Source organism: Chaetura pelagica, unplaced genomic scaffold (assembly GCF_000747805.2).
Source record: "Chaetura pelagica isolate M959 unplaced genomic scaffold, ChaPel_1.0 scaffold65, whole genome shotgun sequence".
NCBI lineage: Eukaryota > Metazoa > Chordata > Aves > Apodiformes > Apodidae > Chaetura > Chaetura pelagica.
In genome coordinates this window covers 4,005,854-4,028,146 of record NW_009953386.1, presented here as the reverse complement: position 1 = coordinate 4,028,146, position 22,293 = coordinate 4,005,854, and the positions used below count along the sequence as shown (strand labels likewise).

Sequence of the window (22,293 nt, the reverse complement as noted above, 5' to 3'; positions counted from 1 at the left end):
TCATACTTATGCATGACAAAAGTACAAGAACTCGCCTCCATCCAGTTAAAGCGTCCTCAAGCAGTAACAGATACAAAGGCAAAGTGATATCTTTCACACCCAACCTCAGCTTTCCTTTTCCTTTCCACTGATCTATCAGAAACATATTTAGCTTCAAGCCTTAGGCTCCTTCCACATGAATTTATAGTGTCACTAATGTGTCTGTGTCATAAAGTCTAAATGTGCATGGAAAGTCTCATCAGGTGCTGGAAACAAAGGGAACAACTTTGTACAGTGCAATTAATTTGCAGATAGCCCTGAGCTCCAGCCTCTGAAATTCCAACCTCTCTGTGGCCTTTAAAAGCCTAGTGCACTGTAGACACCTCATCCCTTGTGGTTAATTAGTTTACATGCAAATCAATGGACACAAAAACACAAGCTTGCTTTGCTTGTTATGGGCTTAATAACAAGAAACAAACAAAAATACTCAGAACATTAATTTCCTGTTTACCTGCAAATTTGTTTGCCGGCTTTTCTTTTTTAAAATCCACTTCATATTCCCTGTAAGAAATTTTCTTAAACACAGGATCTGAACGTTCCAGTCTGAAACACAGTTAGAAAAAAATTAAATGACAGAGCTTCCCAGAGCTGGTGTTACAGCTTAATGAATATCTCAGAAAATTAATCATGGAATTATATTAATCACTTGCACACTTTCCTGAAGGCAAGGCACATAGACCAACTCTTTGTAGTATCTTCTCTCTCTTACTCTGTTGAATCTATGATGTTCCTGAGCCAGGCTATTTCATAACAGACATTCAGTTACAGCACCTACTTGATGGTTTCTACAGGTCCTTTTGATTCTGTGATGAAAGTGTCTTTGATTTGTCCATTTAAAACACAGAGGAATATCTCTTGACCTTGCTTAATCTAGAAAACACCTGACAAAACAGTTACAGAAACCTGAATTTCTCTTCACTCGGCCCCATGCTTGAACTTTAAGACTCATTAGAGGGGATCTACAACAGCAGTAACAGAAAACTCCTGTAGCAGCAACGATCATGGAGGCAAGTGCAAAACTGCTCCCTGGAACAATTAAGGATTTCACAGCAAGTCAGAAAATTGCTTGCTGAGAAACACTGCAAGTGTCCTTAGTCTTTTTATGTAAATGATTCTATGATTGAGTAGACCACACAATGTTTTCTTAGAAAATATTTAGACAAGCAAAAGGAAATTAGCACACAACACTTCTGGAATGGAAATAATAATGAGAAGAGGGCTGGAGGGATAATTGCCGGTACTTAGCTTTACATTTATTGGATTTCTTATAGTATGTATGATAACTGGATCCAAGAGTAACTCCACTTCTTTGGTAATGCACTTTCAGGCATATGTGATAGTGGGGAGCTGATGGGCTGCTCAGGCATAAAGAGACTGGGCAGAGGTAACCCAGTGAGCTGGCTACAGTGACATCCAGGGTCCATAAGGGGGAGACCTCTTTTTGTAAATAACTTCTGTAAATCCATCTGCAACACTCTCACAAAAGAAGAGTCAGGCAGAAGTCATTCATGTTTCAATTCCTTTCTCTTTGAACAGTCACTGATAAAATTTTGTTTCACTCTTTGAGGAGGAGGACCTGGTCCATAACCTCCATTGACAAATGCTGCCCTCACATTCAACAGAATATACACAAAAGATTATGGGGTGGATGAGGAAATTTATCAAATCAGAAGAAGGAACACGACACACAGATTATAAACACTTCAGATATCTCAGACTATGCCTGGTCTATTTATGTAACTTTTGGGAATGGCAGCAGCAACACTGCATGCACAGATAACATTTTCACTTTGCTCTGAAGTGTCTTCTAAGTATCACTTGTTCATGGCAATAAGTCTCTTGGAGATAAGACAACTGACACTTAGAGAAGTTATGTGTCCTTTTCTAGCCTGTATGATTGGAAAATTAAGGAAATGGTTCAGAAAGAACCCTTTTTCAGCTTTTCTTCAGTTATACAGAACCAAAAGCAGCAAAGTATCAGATTCTTACACTGGTTTTAGACATATTTAAACATTTAGTTTCTACTGAAATCAGAGCATGTTATATACCCAAATACCTTTGGGATCCAAGCCATTTGTTCTTCCTTGGTGAGTATCTTTGTGTTGTTCTGTTTTTGTTTGTTTGGGTTTGTGGTTTTGTATTGTTTGTTTTGTTTGGTTTTTTTGTTTGTTTTCTGGTTGTGTTGGGAGTTTTTGTGGGTTTTTATTTGGTTTTTGTTTGGTTGTTGGTTGATTGACTTTGGGGTGGCTTTTTTTTTTTAAGTTAAATTTCTATAGACTTCACAGAGTTCATCAGATCCATTCAGGGTATGACTTGCTCTAAATACTTATGCAAGATACTTCAACAGGCAGTGTGCATTAAAAAACTCCTACCCCATTACAGTATATTCCAGCCAAGATTTCAGGCAGTCTTGTGGGGCTCTCTACTGCATGAAAACAGTCTATCCAAAATGCCACATTTAAAGTAACAGCAGTTGATGCTTATATTGATGCATCCAGTGCAGATGAGAATGAAGTTCTAACTACTAAATTCGTATGTCTGGGTCAATTTTTAAATGGTATTCTGGAGCATATTCCTATATTTAAATGCTTTCTTCTATCTTGCCAGTTTGACATTATGTTTATACCAGTTGTATACTTCAAATGGGAGTTTTGTAAATCATAGAAACTTTGTCTTGAAAAAAGAGTAGTTAGAAAGTCTAAATTTCAACTGGAAATGTCCTTTCCATAACATTCAGAAATACAACATGTATATTTTTTTAAAAATCACAACCTAAAATAAAGAAAACAAGCCATCCACCAATATAAAAAAATGCAGTAGTATGCAAATATATCCTTCAACGTAGAAGAACAAGTAACTTGTGCCAGTTCATGCTGTTTTATGAATAAAAACTGTGTATGGGTCCTATAGTGAGCACAGCATAAGAATGAAACCTAATTTAAACAATTCTAAACTATGTCCAAGTTTTGCCATCTGTAGCACAGCACCTGCAGTGTTTATAATCCTAATGTAAATAATGTAATGTAATGTAAATAAGATACTTTATATACTTCATTGGCATATGCATGTAGACTGGCCATTCTGCAACTCTATATACAAATTAAATTAGTATTTTCACTTAATGAAGTATAGCAGTGCTTAATCCTACAACCTTTACTTGGCAGAATTCAGGATGGAGATTTCACAAAAACTCAGAAACAACATAGCTAGTTCCAAAGTTCACTGGGCTTTGATTTAAGTGAAAGTGATAGAATCCGAATTGGAACACCTTTATTCCTTCAGCAAATTCTAAAGTCTGAAAGTTTAAAAAATCTAACAAAACCATGGCTCAAATTAACATTGCTCAGAATTCACATGCCTAAAATAGTTACGTTTTAAAAAGCAAAAAAACACCATCAACCCATATACAAGATGTTAAAAGCAAGCCCTGGAATATATTTAACAGAAGTGCTCTGAAAACATAATTCTATCCACTAATGAAGTAAATAAAAATGAGTTTTTAATACTTCACTGGCTCCAGTTCAGATCATGCTTTTTAAAGTTACACAAGTTCCTCTGAAGTCAATAGATCAGGCTTTAAATTCCTCCTGTGCTCTAAAATTCCACGAGACATAAAACACTTTCAGCCACAAGAGAGGACTAGTTTCATCCTTCTTATCTTGTTCTTTGTTACCTGGACTTTTCTTCAGATTCCAGTTTGTAGGTCCAGCTAGTGATCTGAGCAGCTATATAGTGCTCCCTGACCTTCACAGCTCCCACCACATGATTCTCTGAATCTGGCCACCATGAACCAAGAAGAAGCAAGAGAAAAAGATGGAAACAGCAGAGTGTCATGGTACAGATGCCTGTGGATGCTGCTCTGGAAGGCAAGGCAGAAACCGCTGCTTTTATTGCTGTTGCTGCTTCCAACTTCCCCTCAGAAATGAAATAATTGTTATGCAAGAGGGTAACAGGATTTGCTATGCTCAGGTCATTGCTCTTCACCTCCTCCTCCCCTTACTGACAGAGATCCAACAGAGATAAACTGTTTAAACTACATTCCTTCCCCTCCTCCACACCATCTTCAGTGAGAGACAAGCACCAAGAAGCCACTTCAGCCCCACTAGACTTTCATTGTCTACCGAAGCAGCAGGATATCAGAAACAGAAAACAATTACTTTGATTAATTACAATTACAGGATTCTTGACTCACATGATGAGGAAGAAGGGGGGCATATTTTCTGTCTTTCAAGAAAACAGAAACCCAGCACACTGCTGGCACTGATGGAAGTTTCCTAGTTAGATCCTACATATCCCAGCTAGAAAGCAAAATGCTAAGGGATTAGGTGTAGGGACTAGACATGGATGTAGAGCTAAATCTAGTTTAGATCACCATATCCTGCACACCCATAATACTAAGTCAGTAACCTTCCCAAACATGTTGTCAGCTTCAGTTTGGCTCCCACTACACTCCCAAGTACCTCAGGTAATGGATAACGAATGGGCTTCTCAGTGGCAGCTAACAGGTCAGCCTGAAGGACTGCTTGTTGTCTGAATTCTTCTAATCTAGTCTTGATTGGGATCTGCTGACATTTATCTAAATTATTAGGAAAATACCTCTTGATATGCTAACTACCAATGCCAACTGCGTCAGCAAAAATGTTTCCCTGCTTTTGTGAGTGTTAAGATGTTTGTCAAAGCAGCAAGAAAATCACTGAGTGTGTTTCCTGTACACTGGGATTACTGGAAAAAGAAAAAAAAAATCCCTTTTTAATTTTTTTGTCATAGTCAGAAGATCATAACATTTTCAATAATATTTTGCTAATGTTTTAATGAAAAAGTTACCCAAAACTCCAAATCAAAATAATTCCACCCCAGATCCAGACAAAAATAAGGACAGTATTTCCTCAAACTACTTCAAAAGAAAACCTGATCAATTCTAGCTTTGATATATTGTTCAACAGCAGAATTGGTCAGCTGGGCAGCTTGGTTATTTCTATGAAAACTATATGGTATCATATGGCCTTAGAAGAGATAGGGAAGATGGCTGAGAGAAAAATAATCAGTGAAGACCAATAGCTAAATGCTCCCTTCCAAACTTTGGGGTAGTTTGGTGCCTAAACCTGAATACAATCATCATCACTTGAGCAGTGTAAGACCACATACATCATGGAACAGTTTCAAGGCAGCACACAGAACTTAAATTAACTCTTATTGCATCAGCATAGTTAATCACTTATTTCCATGAGCCACTCTGACACATACTTTCTGTATGAAATTAAAACCCAGAATCCAGTAATGCTGGAATGCATGCATGATATTGAAGAGAAAATCTTAGGTACAGTACAATTAGTTTCATTACTAATTAATTAATTAACGCACCATAATCCTTAAATACTTTTAAAACTTTTTTTAAGTAAAAAGTTGTAATACTTGTCTCATTTCTACTCGAGTCCCAATCTCATCTCTGGCTCAGAATTTATTTCAATGCTGGTGCTTAAGAGTTTGATAAATTACGTGAAAAAGCCTATAATCTAGATTTTGTGAAAGAAACTTCCGGGCAGATGGACAATTCCTTCAATCCAGAAAAGATGGGCAACAGATAGTGCTAGAGTGCCTGGCATATTCTGTTAAACCTAAACCATCTTCATTTTAAGTTAGCTTGTCTCATCTCCAGGTCTTCAACAGTCATACAGAAGCACACAGAAAAATATTACACATCTCTGTCATAACATACACTGATTCATGTGTGAGTCAAATCTCTACTCACTGGGCTTTACAACACTGTTCCTAAAGCTCCTTCCCATACCGGGAGTTAAAAACCACCTTCTTCTATTCTTATATGACTGGCTGAAGAGATGAAAGTAAAATACACTTTAAAAAAGTCTCCCTGTCATTCTGTTTAATGAACTAAGGGTCTGAATTAGAATTTTCCACTTTAGGTAGGTTTCTAATACCTAATTCTTTCCTGTAATAAAAAGCTAAAATATGGCAAACTAAAAATTAATACCCAGAATATCTCCTTAAAATCCCTTGCTTTGTGACTGTAACCTGGGAATCAAAGCTGACATCAATTAGTTACTTCTCTTTTATCCCTTTTGATGAATTTGGAGGTTGTATTTTTGAAATTCCTTAGGCAATGAATCATGCAGTACCAATCAAGTGGTAAAAAGGAATCGAAATGCATTATATCAGTGAAATAACTTTTTTAAGGGTGGCTGATAATATTGATAGTTTTAAAGAAGAGAATCAAATTAGACCTGACATACTTTCCTCTAAGCTACACTAATCAGCACGTATTACCCTTCTTTTAACTTTTAAGAACAAGATGTCCAGCGTTAGCTACTTCTTTTTCTTGTCTTCCTCTACCTCTTAGGATCAATATAAGACTGAGCTGTCTGAATTGATAAGTGTCAGACTTTTTTTTCCCCTGCTCTTTCTTTTCTTTAAGCTGTTGCATCACACTGTCACTTCTAGGCTCTACAAAGTTTGACAGTGTTCTGAAAATAATTAGAAATAATCCAAAGACCTTGATCCCTTCCATCTAACCATTTATTTCTAATATCTGCAATTACATTATTGTCTGACACGGTGAAAGTCTAATACATACACTTTTTATAGCATTGGTTGCCTGCAAGATATTACTATTAGTCACATGAGAAAAGTGATTAAGAATACATTCTTCAGACTGAAGTCTTTGAAGAAATTGCAACTTTACTGCTTATTCATATATTCAGCCATGATCTTAGCTTCTTCTACTTCACAATACTGCATATGCTCCAAACTTCCTATTTTACCCTCACTACTTACCCACACATTCAAATGTAATTTACTTTTGGTCACCACCACCATCAAAATATTTTGTGGGCAAAGGCTTTGCAGGGACCAGCAAAGCCCATGCTGGCAAAAACAGCTGGTAAAATCTCTGCAGTACAAAGAACAATGTTACTCCCAAAACCAAGCAGTACCTTCAGGATGTACTGATACTAAAACAGCAAGTGAAAACAAAGCACAGAATGAGAAGCATAAGCAATAATTTTTAACACTAAAAGCAGGTCAGCATCTTGACTAGGGAAGATTACTGCCTGTTCTGAGACTCACTAAGTATGGTTCCAATTTTTGTCATGTTACATGTGAAAATAAGCTAAGAGTATACTCACAGTACTGCTCTAAGGCTGGCCTTTGCCAGTTTTTTACTCAGAATAGCCTAAGGTGATTCTGAGCAATCAAGAATGCTCTAATAAAAACAGCTGTCAAATGGTGACTTCGAACTTTCTGCAAGTTACAACAAACTAGGCTCTATTTTCTCACAAACACTATCTTAAATGTTAGCAGGCAGCCACATCCTGATGGCTGCCATGAGTTTAGCAATTGTATTGTAATGATGAAAGAGTTATAAAACAATTACTGAATTGGTTGCTAATAAAGCCCTAACATAGATCCTTTGATCTCTGTCATTCAAACATGCAAATTGATGCACAGTGGTCCAACAAGTGTACTTTGTTTAGTGCAGAGTGAAAGGATTTCATGGGCAAACAAGGAGTTAATTATTGATGAGTAGAGAACACCTCCATTCTGAATGTAGGTTGAAGACAGAGGGGACACTTACCAAATCTGCCAGGCACAACTAAGAACAGAAGACATCAGATAAACATCTTCACCTCTGAAAGAAGGCATTAAAGCCAAGAAAGGTTAAACTCTCATTTTAGAAATTTAAAGTAGGTGTCCTATGTTGAAAACCACATGAGCAAGCAAAAGATGGCAGCAAAACTTAGGCTTTCAGACAACTTACTCAAAAGGAATATAAATATACGTTTTGTATTTGATGGCAACCCATAAAAGATGACATTCTGCTTCACTGTTCAAGGAAGGCAGGGTGAATAACTTGTGTGGTCATACTGCAAGGAACTAAGAATGTTAAACAGCATTTCAGACTGGTCTTGTGCTAAGGGCTTCAGCAAATATATCATCATGTTGTCTTAAAACTAAATACGTTCTTGTGTTCTAAACCTGTATTTTTCCTTAGGAGAAAATCCCATGTCCTTCATTAGAACTGGGTGTTTCTCCAAGCAATGTTTGCCAGAACTATTTGCACAGTAGTGCTGAATATAATTAACAGTTCCAGAGAAAAAGAAATGGCAATTTAAAAAATATTTTAACATCAAATTTCCGTGTTTGAACAAATGTATCTAAGATCACTGGCTTTTGGTCTGAAAAAAAATTCTTTTAAAGGAACAAAAGGTTACCCTAGCTTCCTCTCTTCAAAAACTATATTAATAATGTCTGACTCAAAACTTTTTTTTCCAGTTTGACTCCACACAGAATTTTTGTCCTACGCTCCATGTCTGTGTTCTGTGACCCAGTTTCTTTTCTGTACCAAAAGATTTATTTACCCAGACTTAAAACTGATAAGCTAAATTGGACCAACTGCCCTCATGCTAAGTCTAACAGCATATTCGACTTGGCTTTCTTTCTGTAGAGAATAAAAGTTGTATACAGCAGAATACCTGTGCCTACAATACGATGTTAACCAGGAGGTATAGGATTTCAAGAATTTGTAACTAGGAATATTGGCATCTTTTTATCATAAATCCTTGTGGGAACTGGAAGTGGATTATAAAAAAGTGGACCTCTTAAAAAATGATCGTAAACATACCTACTTCCAATAATACATATGACACTTAAAATTAACTTTTTCTTCTTTCGTATGGTTGCATTTTCTACATCTCAGTCTTTTTTTTTTTTTTTTTTTTAATAGACTTTGAACAGCTCTTAGACTTACTCACATATAAGGTTATTTTCAAATAGGTATGTTTCAGAAAGAAACATTAAATCAGTAAAAGTTTGTAGAATGACACTAGATTATATCTGTCCCTATGGACTTTACAATACCCAGACACAACCAAGGGATTCCAGTTCTCTAGCACTGGATCAGGCTGTTTGTTGGCAAGCAGGTTAAACAGGCTCCACTTTCCCACGCCTATAAATGAAGCCACAGAAGGACAAAATTGAAATGGCCCTCATTCTTTAACATTATTTCCACCTTTCATTATTTATAGTTACATATTTCTAGATTTCTAAAAGACTAAATACAGAAGTGCAGTTTCCATGCATTGTTTGGAAGTTACTCTTTTGATTTTTTCTTCTATGTTTATTGGAAGCAAGTCTTTTTTATATTTATTTTCAAAGTACTTCATGTAAATTGAGGACTAAGTATCTTAAAAATACAGCTTATAATGATAATTATTTTCAGTCTCTGTAAGGCTATTCTCTGCATCATAATGCAGAGAATTTACATAATTTACATTTACATAATTTACATTTATATTTACCCTGTGGTAAAATCATAACTTTTGTTCAGATTCAGTGCAAGTTTTAACCTACATCTTCACTGCATGTGACACTTTGATCTACTCAAAGATCAAGAGATCAATCTAGAGCCAAGTGAAGAGCCACAAGGACAGTAAGATGTGCAAAAGGGACACCAGCAGAGCGAAACTTCTCCAGAGCTATTCTGACGTAGAGAGAAAAAGCAGACAACTACTGACTATATAGGATTTGCCAGAAGCTGAAACTGAGATTATTGTGTTTGTAGTGTTTATGTTGATAGCAGTTCCTACAGCAGCAATCTTCACTTCTAACAGGATTTTTTAATACTACTCCCAAACTGAAGGAAAGGATTAATGTACAGTACAACTGCCACGAGTGTACCCAGGTCAAATTTGTCTGCTCAGGTGCAGCCGCTTTGATACCCAGCCAAGCAAAGCTCCACACATTAGTCACCAGTTACTGGGTTTTGTGATACCGGGTATTTCTGAGCTACCAATGCCGTAAGGTATTTCTGAGCTACCAATGCTGTAAGGTATTACATATCACGGTGCTGATGAAAGCCATTGGCAAGTTCTCTTCAGTCCTGCTGCTCCTCTGTTTTTATGCTACGGTCAGAGAATAGCGTCTTCATCAGTTTGTACTTTAAAAAATTCATGCCACTTCTGTCAACAGCCTGACAAAGAAGAATGCATCATTTGGTAACGCAACATCCTAGAAATCAGCGGAAGACTAATTCACCTTCTTAAAGGAGAACAGACACCTTCTAGGGAGAAGGATGTTTCAAAAGATTCAAAGAAAAAAACAAACCACAAAACACATCACGGATCGTTATTTTAAGCCACATTATTTCTGCTCCCTTCCAAAATGCCCTGTTGGTTGGGTGGAGGACAGATGCTTCCCTTGTTACCAAATAACGCAAAACATCTTAGAAATTTGTCTGATAGGGAAAAACCCCATGGCATGACTCAGTGGGTGTGGTTAAGTTTTCACAGGTTTCAGCTAGCATTTACTCTTTATTTAGGCAGACATTGCCTAAGATATTGTCCAAAAAAGAGGAAGTGAATCTAGATATCAAAAGAGGAAAGCCAATTTAGACATAGTTCACAGAACTTGATTACAGGCTGTCATGTAAGTAACAACATGGTACAAAGGACAGCCAAGTGGGAACCAGTTGTGCTGAGGCAGGGAACAACCTTCCTACCCGACAATAAATTCAGTCAGTTGCAGACATCCAACTACAGATTACCTTGCTGAATGTATGTTTGGGAGACAAAGATGCTATCCTGAAAGCAAAGCAGAATTAAGTGAACCTTATATATATATAAAACGGTCCCTTCCTCCCACTTACATTAATGAAAAACTGACATTTTATAGGGCAGAAAGTGGCTGCTAAAGCCTGCATGCATCTGCAATATTTAAATTAATCAACTATCCCATGTACATTTAACCCCAAAAAGGAAACCGTGCTATTAGACTACCAGTTAGTGTAGCTGGGGAAGACAAGTAATCAAGATTGAACTTCCCTCCACCATAGCAATCTTCTCCCTTCACCCAGAAGCTGTAAGTTTTGTCATAAGACTATTCTTGCCTCTACTACAAGATGAACAGACTATGTACTAATATTCCTACTTTGTCTCAAAAAAATGCAAACATCCCACCTCAAAACACTAGCCTTGCCCAAGTGTAAATCTAAATCACCTTTTAAAGTCTGGTTAGTTACAGCTATTTTAGTTTAAGATGTAGTCAAACTTCCTAAAAAGACAGTTAATTATTTTTTTTGGCTTTCAAAATCCTCTTCTGGCTAGAGGAACCATAACCATTCATAACTAAGAAAAAATATATAGCTCTCAAAGTGAAATTAAATGTGAGGGAAAAAAATAATAAAATCACATTTTCAGGAAACAATAAAGAAGCCGAACATATGATTTTACTAGGAAAATAAATTTAGCTTCTAGTACAGACAAAAATAGTCTTCTGTTGAAAAGAAATTGAAGGAATTATGGACACAAAAATCCTACCTCCTAGTGCAGTGTCTGTATAGGAATGAAAGTAATTTATTTATATTACACACAAAGATTTTTATTAAAAAGGCTGGTAATGGAACATTTTATTTTAATGCATCAACTTGATAAAAGGCTAGTTACAGAAATTGTGTATAATGTTGTATAAGTCACAAGGATGGGTTATTTAAAAAAATATTTGATAATCAGAGGAGGACATCTCTTATTTTAGTTACATTGTAAAGTGCCTTGTGTAGTCATATTCTATCGTTGGAATGACTGCCTGTACAAATTTCAAGAAAATAAGAAGGTACCTGAGTTTCTCATTAAGGAAAACATGCAATAGCTAGAAATCCCATAAAACAAAGCAGAGGTCACATTCAGTGGTTTGCTTAACAATATTTCTTGCTAATAGGAAAAAAACACCCAACAATTATGCAGTTAGACTGGGAAAATTAATACAGCAGAACTCTGGTAATGACATCTGATGCTTGTCCAAACATACAGACCTTTGAAGTTAAAGCAGGGAACCAGGAGATATTGTCTATACATTTTACAAACACCACAGAAACATTTAGAATCCCACTGACATACCAAAAATTTGTTATTAACAAATGCCAAAGTGAATTGTACCTAGCAAGGCTAATCTCTAACTACCTTCCTGTAGTGGCAGGGAAGGCAGGTTCCTCCCTCTGTTTAAGTGGATCAGAAAAAGAAACAGGTTCCTGTTCAGAATGATCCTTCCTGTTGATAAGGGAAAACAGAGATTATCTTTGCTAAAATGAGAAGTGTGCCTTTGTGGTTTCCCTTGCATACATCACGTTCAAGTGCATGTTGGAATCTACAGTCTGGACTATATAAACTAAAGCATCTATTCACCTGGGACTGAGGCAGAGAACTGAAAAATTCAGATTAGTCACTGCTTTCAATTGATAATTAAGTTGCATTGCTACTGGATACAAGAAAAACTTACTATGAAATGTCAGACTCATGGACAAACAAAATTATTGACAAACAAAAACTATATGATAAGAAGGTAAGAAACTGCCTTATAAACCCCCCTCAATTTTTTTAGCAATAGCAAAAAAATTGAAATATTGAAAAAAAGCTATAACTCTGGAGGTGCAGGAGACTTGATCTACCTTATCAGAACAGTTATTTTCTAGCTCAACTTCAGATGTTTCCTTCAGGGGCTACAGGTGCTCAGGAATCCCCCTTTCTTGCTTGATAGCAGCAAAAGCTGTTAGAACACTATTTTAAAAGGGCACACTTGCTTCTAAAATGGAGGTTACTTCAGTCAGAAGCAGAGTACGAATTACTACAAAGCATAACTAGATCAGTCACCTTGTCAAATGAAAACTCTAATTGTGAGGCCTTTGTTCACAACCGTTTCGGTAATTTTCATTGCTTTTTTGTCAGCTGAATGCTCTACCAAGGTACTGCCAACATGTGGAATAGAGAATAATGGCACCTCTACACCTTTCAGAAACAAATCTCAGATTCAAATCTAATAAAGAAGCTGCTTCTAATAAGAAGCACTTACGCTCCAGTCAGAGTCTATGAACCTCCCAGCCTCATCCTCCTATACTGGGATCTGTTTCACACTCACAGCTACCTCCTTCATACCCCTATATAAAAGGGCTCAATCCTACCCCTTCAATCCTACCTACTTTCCCTGTTATTCCTGCCACTCTCCCCTCCCTCCAACTATTGATTAAGAGAGTTTGTTTGCACAAAGAAGCTCATCCCAGAGCGTTCACTGATTTCACAGACGATTGCATTTTTATTCAGGAACACTTGAGGAAAACAGCCCCTTACACTGCAAGAAATCTGTAAGAATACTGTGTAGTAATGAAAAAGGATACATGTGAACTCCAAGTTCTCCCCCACCTTCTGCAACAGTCTCGATTATTTTCTTCATCACTTCTGCATGCCTGAAAAAGAGATCAGAAACAGTGAAAATGTTTTAAGGAACTCCATAAGTAACTCCATCTCAATAACATTGAGTTTTGTGCAAGTAAAACATTTTTGGACCATTGGCTTCAGAACAGCATGAAGAAGCTTTCGGTTTACTAAGGAAAAAGACCTTGAACAATAATGGAAAGTTAGTATTAAGTTATGAATGTAACATTACTTGCTAGCTCTTTACATTCACAAGGAAAAGAGAAAGATGTTCTGTGCTACTGTGTAGACTGAGTGCTATAATGAGAGTCAATATATACTGCTTACAGTTGTTAATTTCTAAATGCCACAGAAGCCACTAGGTAAACCCACAGAAAGTAATCCTCACCAGCACCAAGCCACTAGAAGTTCCCAGTTGACCCCTGAAAAAGATACCTAGAAATTACTTTTTAGTGTTCGCTTTGCTTATGAGGTAACAAAGACTTATGCAATCCATAGTTTTCTACAAAAGGCAGGCTATACCAACCCTGAAGAAATTCTGAACTGCTGCTCTCAAGAGTGACAGGATATTGAAACCTTTTCTGGCTACAGTTGTAATTCAGGGTCTGTGGCTAGTTCACAAGCTAGCTGCTTCTCTCTTGTTACTCTGTTATTGTAAGCACTACAGGGGAGAACAAACATTTCCTCAGGTCAATGTGTTTTGACCTTAAGTTGTCAGTGAAATACGTGACCTAATATGAAGCAAACAAACATTTGTGCACAAAGCTGATCCTGGGAATATAACATGAAATCACAGAATAAGTAAGGTTGGAAGAGACTGGTCATCATCAACTCTCTGCTTAATAAGCAGTAAACCAGAACAGATTGCTCAGGACCTTGTCTGGTCTGGTTTTGAGTACCTCCAGTGATGAAGACTTCCAATATTTCATGACCAGATACAATTCAAAAGTAATGGTCTTGTGTTCAGGACAGTTCTTATACCCTATAAACCAGGCAAAGAAGAACATACAAAAATCAGAGGGGAGCACTACTGTATGGTAATTGATGTTTTATTTATATATCTTTAACACAAACAGCAAGGTTGTATAACTCATCTCACTTTTATCTATACTCCTACTTAGTTTTAAATTCATGATTCTGTAGGCAAACCTTATCAGCGATGTCACATATTAATCATACTCCCTGAGACTGCAAACTCAAGGCAGGAAGCTGTTGCAAAGTTACCAAGATACATTGTAAACAGGAACTGCAAGTCTGGGGAAATACTAAAGGTCAGCATTTGTCATTTGCTGTGCTGTTGGTCTTTGGAAATCAGCTAACCCTCAACAGTTGATTCCAAATCTGGATCCTCATGATGCCCCTACAGAACACATGTTGTATCAGGTGCCAAGGCCAGTTGCTTCTATACAAGAACCTGGCCACTGTCAAAACTCTGGCTGTGACCTCGTCCATAACGTCGGACTATTTTCTGTACTGGCACAAAATACAGGTCACTCTACAGCCACTAGAAGCCTTTAATAGGATACTGCCTCAGCTTCATGCATATTAATGACATTTATTCTTTTCTGCTTTCTGAGGACTAGTTAGATTTCCTTAATGGTCATTCTTACTGTCCTACAGTTACTCATTAAAAAGTTTGCAGGTGCTTTAGGAACTTTCAAAGTTTGTTTCCTGTTCTCAGTTTCCTTCTATAAGAAAATTTTCATGATTTAATATGAAGTATGTATAGCCCCAATGGAAAGAAATTAGATAACTTCAGGAGAAATGCCATCTAAAATACCCTGCTCTTCTAGAAATCTCAATTTTTTTCTTCTGAATAGAAGTTCCCTACAAAGAAATTAATTCAAGATGACTAAACACACTAGATGCTCAACAGTGCTTGCTCCAGGACCTGTCTGTGGACCACATCAAATAGATCACACTTAAAACATCTACTAAAAATCACCTAATCTATTTCCTGATATATCCCACTCTCAAGGTAGTTCCAGTAATATGAGTTATTATTTATATTCTAAATCAGAAATACTACTGTTCCTATTGAAAATAAATTGAGATAAACAGACTTAAGACCATGTATTAAGGAGTTAAAAATAAGTGGAAAGAAACAGATTTCTTAGATTGATTGGATGACCCTTTATGCTCTCATCAGGATGTTTGCTTTCCAGCTGAAGAACACCCCTCCTGTTTTACAAGTCCAAAGCTGTCAGTCAAAAGATTTGTTTTTAATTTCATATTGGAATTTAGCATAGCTGACATACTGACATCTGAGTATCAGGTGGAAGAGAAAGTTATACTATCAGAAAAGTAAAAAAGAAAAGCCTTCCTGACACATGAGGAAAAAAAAAACCCAACACCAGAAACTATTCATTCCCCCCCCACTAGCTGCTCCCTTGCAGTTCATAGGAATAAAAGGCCTTCCACAGGGCTTTCCGCATAGTGGACAACTATAAGCTTCCATAACACAGGGTAAAATACAAGACTTTTTAGGGCATGCTACTTTCAAGAAAAAAAGTTAGCTAAGAATTTGATTCAGTATCTGTAACTCCTCACATACAATGAGACAAGTGTGGGAAAACCCACAAACGTCAACATTAGGAGAAACACTCAGGATCTGCAACAATCAGTTAACCTTAAAATCTATAATTCATTGATCCTTGCAGTTGCCTCTATTCACTTCCCTGCAGATATTAATAGGGTACGTAAGAAAGAGTTCAGAAGCCTATCACAATTTATTCTGAAACAGAGACAAATAAGCCCTTGGAATTTGTGCAAGTAAATCGGATTTACTGGTATGTGTTTAGTAGTTAACTAATTTGATAGTCCCTTCATAATACCCACATCAAAAAGTTGAGAACTGTGATTAAACCAGTTTACAGCAACTAATGAGGAAGTTGACTGTGTTTCTCCCAGGACCATAAAAATGCTGACAAGAAAAAAAACTTAGAGCAAAGCTGCAAGATGAACAGTTTCAGCTAACTACTCAAAATAGAAGCAATCCCATGTAGCTGACACCAGCACCAGGCTGTTGTTTCTTTCCTTTCTCTGACGTACCATGTTGAGATATACACGTCACAAGAAACAGCCAAGTAAGTCTAGGACCATCCAAATACCCTACATTACACAATTCTTCTAACGTGCAAGGAAGCAACGGCAGCAGAGCTAGGTAAACACTGGTACTTCCTAGTTAAATTAAAACCAACATTTTTAGCTTCCATATTATTTTTCACCTTGGAAGTCCAGATCTCACTAACTGTTAGCCTTACCAATTTCAGAAAATATAAGAGCTCAACTTGGAGAGTAAGAGAACAGAATTGAATGATCATTTTAGATATACTGTTAGAATCTCTTTACAGTCTCAAGATGGCCTTTTCAAACCTCTCCAGTGTTAAGCGGTTGCCAGTCAACTAGATTGCTTTTTAAGAGGGATTAGACAGCTTCCTACACATTTAAGACTACCAACTAATCTGTCTCGTGGTGATATCAATAATCTCTTTAGTGCTTAAAAGACGAAGTGGAACAAGAGCCATGATGCAAACCGTTTCTTCAAGTATAGATGTGGGTTACATAACAAAGGCTTTGACACTTCACTGGCTTCAGAGGAAGTAGTGGAAACATGCACACAGAGCTGTCAATCCCAAACTGGTATAAAATTGGTTCTTACTCTACAAAGGTGTTCACAAAATTAAGCAGATTATATTGCATCCACAGCCCAGCATAAACAACCTAGTCAGTGACATCTGTCACGCCCAAACATCTGGTCACTTGTTCCTTCTAAGATGGTGTGTTTCTTCTCCTACCCTGTATCTATCAACAGCAGCTTCTTCCAAACCAATTTATTAGCAGGGCTTCCAGCAATCACAAAATTAATCCTTGGCTTCAGGCTTTTTTCCCCCCTCCATTTTTTCTATTAATCATCTTCCTAATCAGTCTGTTAACTCATTCTACATTAATTCCACCTGACACTCCTTCAAATAGACTAGCTGCACAAAAAGCTGCATCCATTTTTTCATCCAAAACCCTTCAGATGGCAAACACTAAGACAGTCCAAGTCACTAACAGGTGACCGGAATGTTTACATCAGGTACAAGAATATGCTATTGGATTAAACCAAAAGTCTACCTCATCCTGCTGATTATCTTACAGTACATGCTCAAGAGAGAGGCCAGAGCAAGCACCTAGTAATGCTTCCCCCAAAGCAGTACTAGTTTCTGACAGCAACCCAGGGATTTCCTAATTCTGGGGCATTTTGATAGCTTCATTTTTAACAACTCTGGATAGGTTTGGGTTTTTTTCATTAACATCATACTGCTTAAATAAATATTTAGTTTAATTATGTGCTGTGTGCCGAGTTAAATTGCTTTTCTAACTTTGAATATAGCAGCAGTGAGTAGCATTCAATGCCATCAGTGCTACCTTTAGAAAAAACTGAACACCTATTACTTCACCTTCTGTACCATTTATGATGAAGGTCACCAAAACTGTAACTCCCTCCCCTCAGCCCTCTCTTCCAAAGCAGAAGGGTCCCATTGCTATTCAAACATTCCTTATGGGAAAAAGCTTCATAACCTCAGTTATTCCAGACAATCCCTTTGCATCTTCTCCGGTTTTAGTTCTCCTTCATCTCAGACTACTCCACAAATGACCAGAGCTGTAATGCAGTACGTAATGCACACTACTTGGTGCAAAGCTCCCTTGCTCTCCCTAAGAGTAATTTTCCTAAGAGTAATCTTATGATCAAATAATTCCTAAATCAGAAACAAGAACATTTTGGAGTCTGCAAAGCAATAAACTGATTATTTAACACCTCAGCTAGTAACATGGATCCCAGAAGTGTTTCCTTACATCAAAAGAAATTCCAAGACTTAAAAACATTAAGTCCAGATTGCCCCTCTAAACACATACAAGACTATAAAGGCTGTGTCTTTTTTAAAATATTAAGATAAAAACCCAATTAATAATATCTCTAAGTACTGCATACTATCAAGAATATGAAGAGTTATGCTGTTTAAGATACTGGCTCTGTATCACTAAGACACCTAAAAGGATGTTAGAGCCTACATCTAAGATCAAAGGCACCTTTCAAAGACCTATAAAAATATCTGTGCAGCTAGTTGAACTACAGACTCCCTATGTTTTGGGCGAGAAATGGGAAAAAAAACAACAGAAAAGACCCTAAAAACAAAAGTGTGTTTTGCACTTGTGTTCAACAAGAATTTCAGTGTAGGAATTAGAGGACCCCTACATAGCGTAAAATTTCAAGGACTTCTGGGGGAGTAGAAGGTAGTTAATACAAAGTAAAAAGATTATTTCATGTCCAGATAGCTTTTTCTGCTCCCAAAGTATACATTTTACTGTCCCAAAAAAGCAGCAAAATAAAGTACAGGAGAACTTTCTTTTACAGAGTTCTAGTAGTCTGCCATCTTCTGGAGTCCACCTGAAGTGGAGGAAAAGCAAGCAGTGCAGAGAGAAGACTGCTCTAACTGCAGAATACACTTGTGACACTGCACTGGAATGACTGCAGAGAATCACTGGCACCTTCTTTTTATACTCCCTTAGAAGCTAGTATTTCCACAGTTGGCTGCCATAGTGGTCTTATGACCAGAAAACCTGAAACAAATCCTTAACAAGACCAGTGAAGTGCCTTGTGTCTGCATTCTCAATCAGACAAGAAACAAAGACTTACCTGCATGGATGAACTGAGCACATGGGAGGTGGAGGGAGATGAGGATGGTTTTCAATGGTCACTGTTTTCTTGACATGATCTTGACTAATATCTTCATACATATGCTCTACAGTTAAAGGCTGCCGTTGAATCCTTAACAAGACCAGTGAAGTGCCTTGTGTCTGCATTCTCAATCAGACAAGAAACAAAGACTTACCTGCATGGATGAACTGAGCACATGGGAGGTGGAGGGAGATGAGGATGGTTTTCAATGGTCACTGTTTTCTTGACATGATCTTGACTAATATCTTCATACATATGCTCTACAGTTAAAGGCTGCCGTTGCCTATGTAAGAAAAAGGGTTAAGAGAAAAAAAGCATTATTAATAAACAATTACTAAGAAGGAGCAAAAGATTCTAACATCATTAACTGACAAAGCACCATAAATTCTAAGTATCTGATATTCAACAGTTCTGAAGGTGACACTAAAAGAACCGAGTGTATTAAAATCCATAAGGTGTAGAAATAGCAGAATACAGAATTTTGTTTTTAATACACAAGGTGAATTGTAAAGTCAATACATTTGAGAACTACCTAGGTATTTGAACCGTAAGCCCTAACCAACTTCAACTCAAGAAATTCAATCATTAAAAGGAAGAGTAATTTATCTACTCCTCTCCCTCTGAAGGTCACGAAAACACATACCTGCTTAGCTGATGAAGTTTAGTGGGGTTATTACTAGCTCTACAGAGCTAGCAGAAACTCAAACAACAGATCACAATTTCCTTCCTTCCAAGTCTGCTTGGCTACCAAGTACAATTTTTAGTAAAGTTGGTCCTACTTCCTGCAAGCACCATAAATCCTGATTACAACCCAGACTCCACAATGGTTTTCTCATTTTTTCCTTTATATTTCTACTGTGAATAAGCAAAAAAAATCAGCTTTTTTATTTGACATGGTGAGTCTAATTTCACAGAAGTGGAAAAAACCCAACATAGCTATACCTCATCATATCCAAATAACCAGAGCCTTGGAGTTTGGTAATATTTGTCATATGTGATGTAGAGGTCATATGTTCTAGTCTGCAGAATAGCATCTTCCCCTCCAACATCAACTTTAGCTTTGTTAGCTTCTACAATCTGTCTTGTGTCAAGCGTTGCCTGGTTCAGGGTAAAAATAACAACATTAGTAGAGTCTTGCTTGGGTTCCCTCCTTTCCCATCTTAAGTGGTTATGTAAAGATGTAAAACTGAAAGGAATGTTCTTAAGTAAGTATTAAAAATAAGCATAGGCTTTTGGGTTTCAGCTTTTCATTTTGTTTTTGGTTTTGGTTTTTTTTCTTTAAATTATGAGTACCAGTTCTTCTCCCACCAAGTGGTTTGTTGTTTTTTTTTTTTTGTGGCATTTTTTATGCTTATAAAAAGTTTGATTTCTTATGGAAACATGCAACTACACTGTCACCTCCCCCTCCCTTCCTTCACCAATTATTTTTCAACCCAACAGACAACTCCAGTGGAACTCAGAAGGCAAAGATCTCGGTTTATGCAGGTTCACAAAGACCTTAGCAGAGTACTACAAATAGCAATGCCCTGTTTTCTCTCAGGACATAGGGTATCAGCAAAACAGACTGAACTTACAAGCCACACATCCTCCAAATATAAGCCTCAGGAAAAACCACTGTGAATACAGCACCATGTGTAAGCAGGGCAAAAAGGATCAGCATAAAAAGCAAAACTACTGCAATTAAAATCTTTGAGGACCTAAGAAATAAGGTTATTGCTGTAGCTTGGCAGGAGACAAATCCATAGGAGATCAGGCTCAGTAGACCCACTACTCATAACAAGCTTGGTATGACAGCCATTTGTCAACATTATTTTCACTTTGCTTGTGCTCGTATTGGTGGTAAGTGTTGTAACAGACAAGAGAGAGAACTGTTCACTCACATCATCTGTCTCCAATAGCCCACTTTCTTCATACTCTGAAAAGAAGATCCATAAAATTCTGTGTTCAGCTTGTAGCTAGTCATCATATTTCTCATTCATAAACAGCTCCTTTAAAACAATCTACGTGTATTTGAAGATGTTTTATTGAGGTAGACTTCCGTGTCCCCAGACCAGAGTATACCTTTTTTAATACAAATTTGACCAAGACTACACTAAGTACATGATGAACAAGCCTTGAGTGGTTTTAAGTATTCAGACTGAATTTAAGAATAGGTGTGAAGCAGGAAGTAAGTTGTGATAAATATCCAATTTGTACTTGCTTGAATCTGTTCTGCTACTCAAATTAACTTCCCAGTCAGTAACATTCACACAGGTTTTGGCACACAAATTAAACATTCATCAATAAAATCACACAAAAGATAATAAAGAACATACAGCTGCTGCATATTTCAGCATGCTTTCCACAAGAAGAGAGAGCAATGTTTCTTAAGAACATACTGCTTTAGCAAAAGGCCTGTAATAATGCATGACCCACCCAATTTAAGGAAATACCTTCCATGTCTGCAGCTTCTCCATCTTCATCATCATCATCTTCACAAGACGCTGAACATTCTGGTATTTTTATATTATCCTTTAGAAGTTGAATTGAAAACACCACTTTAAAGACTGCTGCATCTACACAGCCTAACAGCCCCAGCAAATTTAAGGTATAACTCAAAACATACAGCAAATCAGAAAAAACTAATTTCTGCAATATTAAGAAGGACTATGTTGAACTCAAACACTTGCTTATTAAGCCAGCTTATTTTAAAATAAGACCTTAAAAATCTGCTAATAAGTTCTTTGATTTTATAATGTGGAATAATTTAATTCTTAAGCAAAGAAGAAGCAACATGCCCATAATTTCTTTCTAAAAAATCCACACATCTCAAAAGAAAGACAATGACTTTAAACAGCTATGACTAAACATGTAGGCTAAGACTCTGTATGTCCTAACCCACAGTCAACTGTGCAGCAGTTAACACAGAATTACAGAAAGACCCCATAAAGATGATCAAGTCCAACTCCCTGCTCCTTGCAGGTCTACTTAACACCACATTTTGGTATAACTGTCTGAGAAAGCACAGTCCATCAAAAATTAATATGGTAAAAGCCCTCAGCCAACTTTTTATTTTGGGCATTGTAGGCCTATGCACAGCACTTGAATGCAACACACAACTCCAGTGAAATTCAGAAGGGGTGGTCTCAATTAACACAGGTTTCACAAAGAATTCAGTAGAATTCTCCAAATAATTATTACAATTATAAGTTGCTCCAATTGTAAGCATGAGGTGGTTGGTTTCCTCACTGAGAAATAATGCAACAAACCATAAAGCAAACACCAAAAGAAGAAAGAAACTAAGCTGTGAAGTGTTTTGACAAACAGAACTTCAGCAGG

The 22,293-nt window shown here is 37.1% G+C and overlaps 2 protein-coding genes across 2 annotated transcripts in view; both read right to left on the bottom strand.

Moving 5' to 3' along the window:
* The window catches only part of F5 (coagulation factor V (proaccelerin, labile factor)), a 34,145-nt gene extending 30,272 nt beyond the window's left edge, over positions 1-3,873 (bottom strand). Inside the window, exons 1-2 of the mRNA XM_009998272.1 lie at positions 3,713-3,873; positions 491-582 (exon numbers count right to left, since the gene is read on the bottom strand). Coding sequence (XP_009996574.1) covers positions 491-582; positions 3,713-3,873 — 253 coding nt within the window. The remainder of the gene's footprint in view (positions 1-490; positions 583-3,712) is intronic.
* A 7,567-nt stretch (positions 3,874-11,440) lies between these two features.
* The window catches only part of ATG3 (autophagy related 3), a 22,116-nt gene continuing 11,263 nt past the window's right edge, over positions 11,441-22,293 (bottom strand). The window contains exons 7-12 of the mRNA XM_009998271.1: positions 21,408-21,486; positions 20,856-20,890; positions 19,923-20,073; positions 19,130-19,262; positions 13,214-13,282; positions 11,441-11,662 (exon numbers count right to left, since the gene is read on the bottom strand). Of these exons, the coding sequence (XP_009996573.1) occupies positions 11,581-11,662; positions 13,214-13,282; positions 19,130-19,262; positions 19,923-20,073; positions 20,856-20,890; positions 21,408-21,486 (549 nt within the window). The 3' untranslated portion in view covers positions 11,441-11,580. The remainder of the gene's footprint in view (positions 11,663-13,213; positions 13,283-19,129; positions 19,263-19,922; positions 20,074-20,855; positions 20,891-21,407; positions 21,487-22,293) is intronic.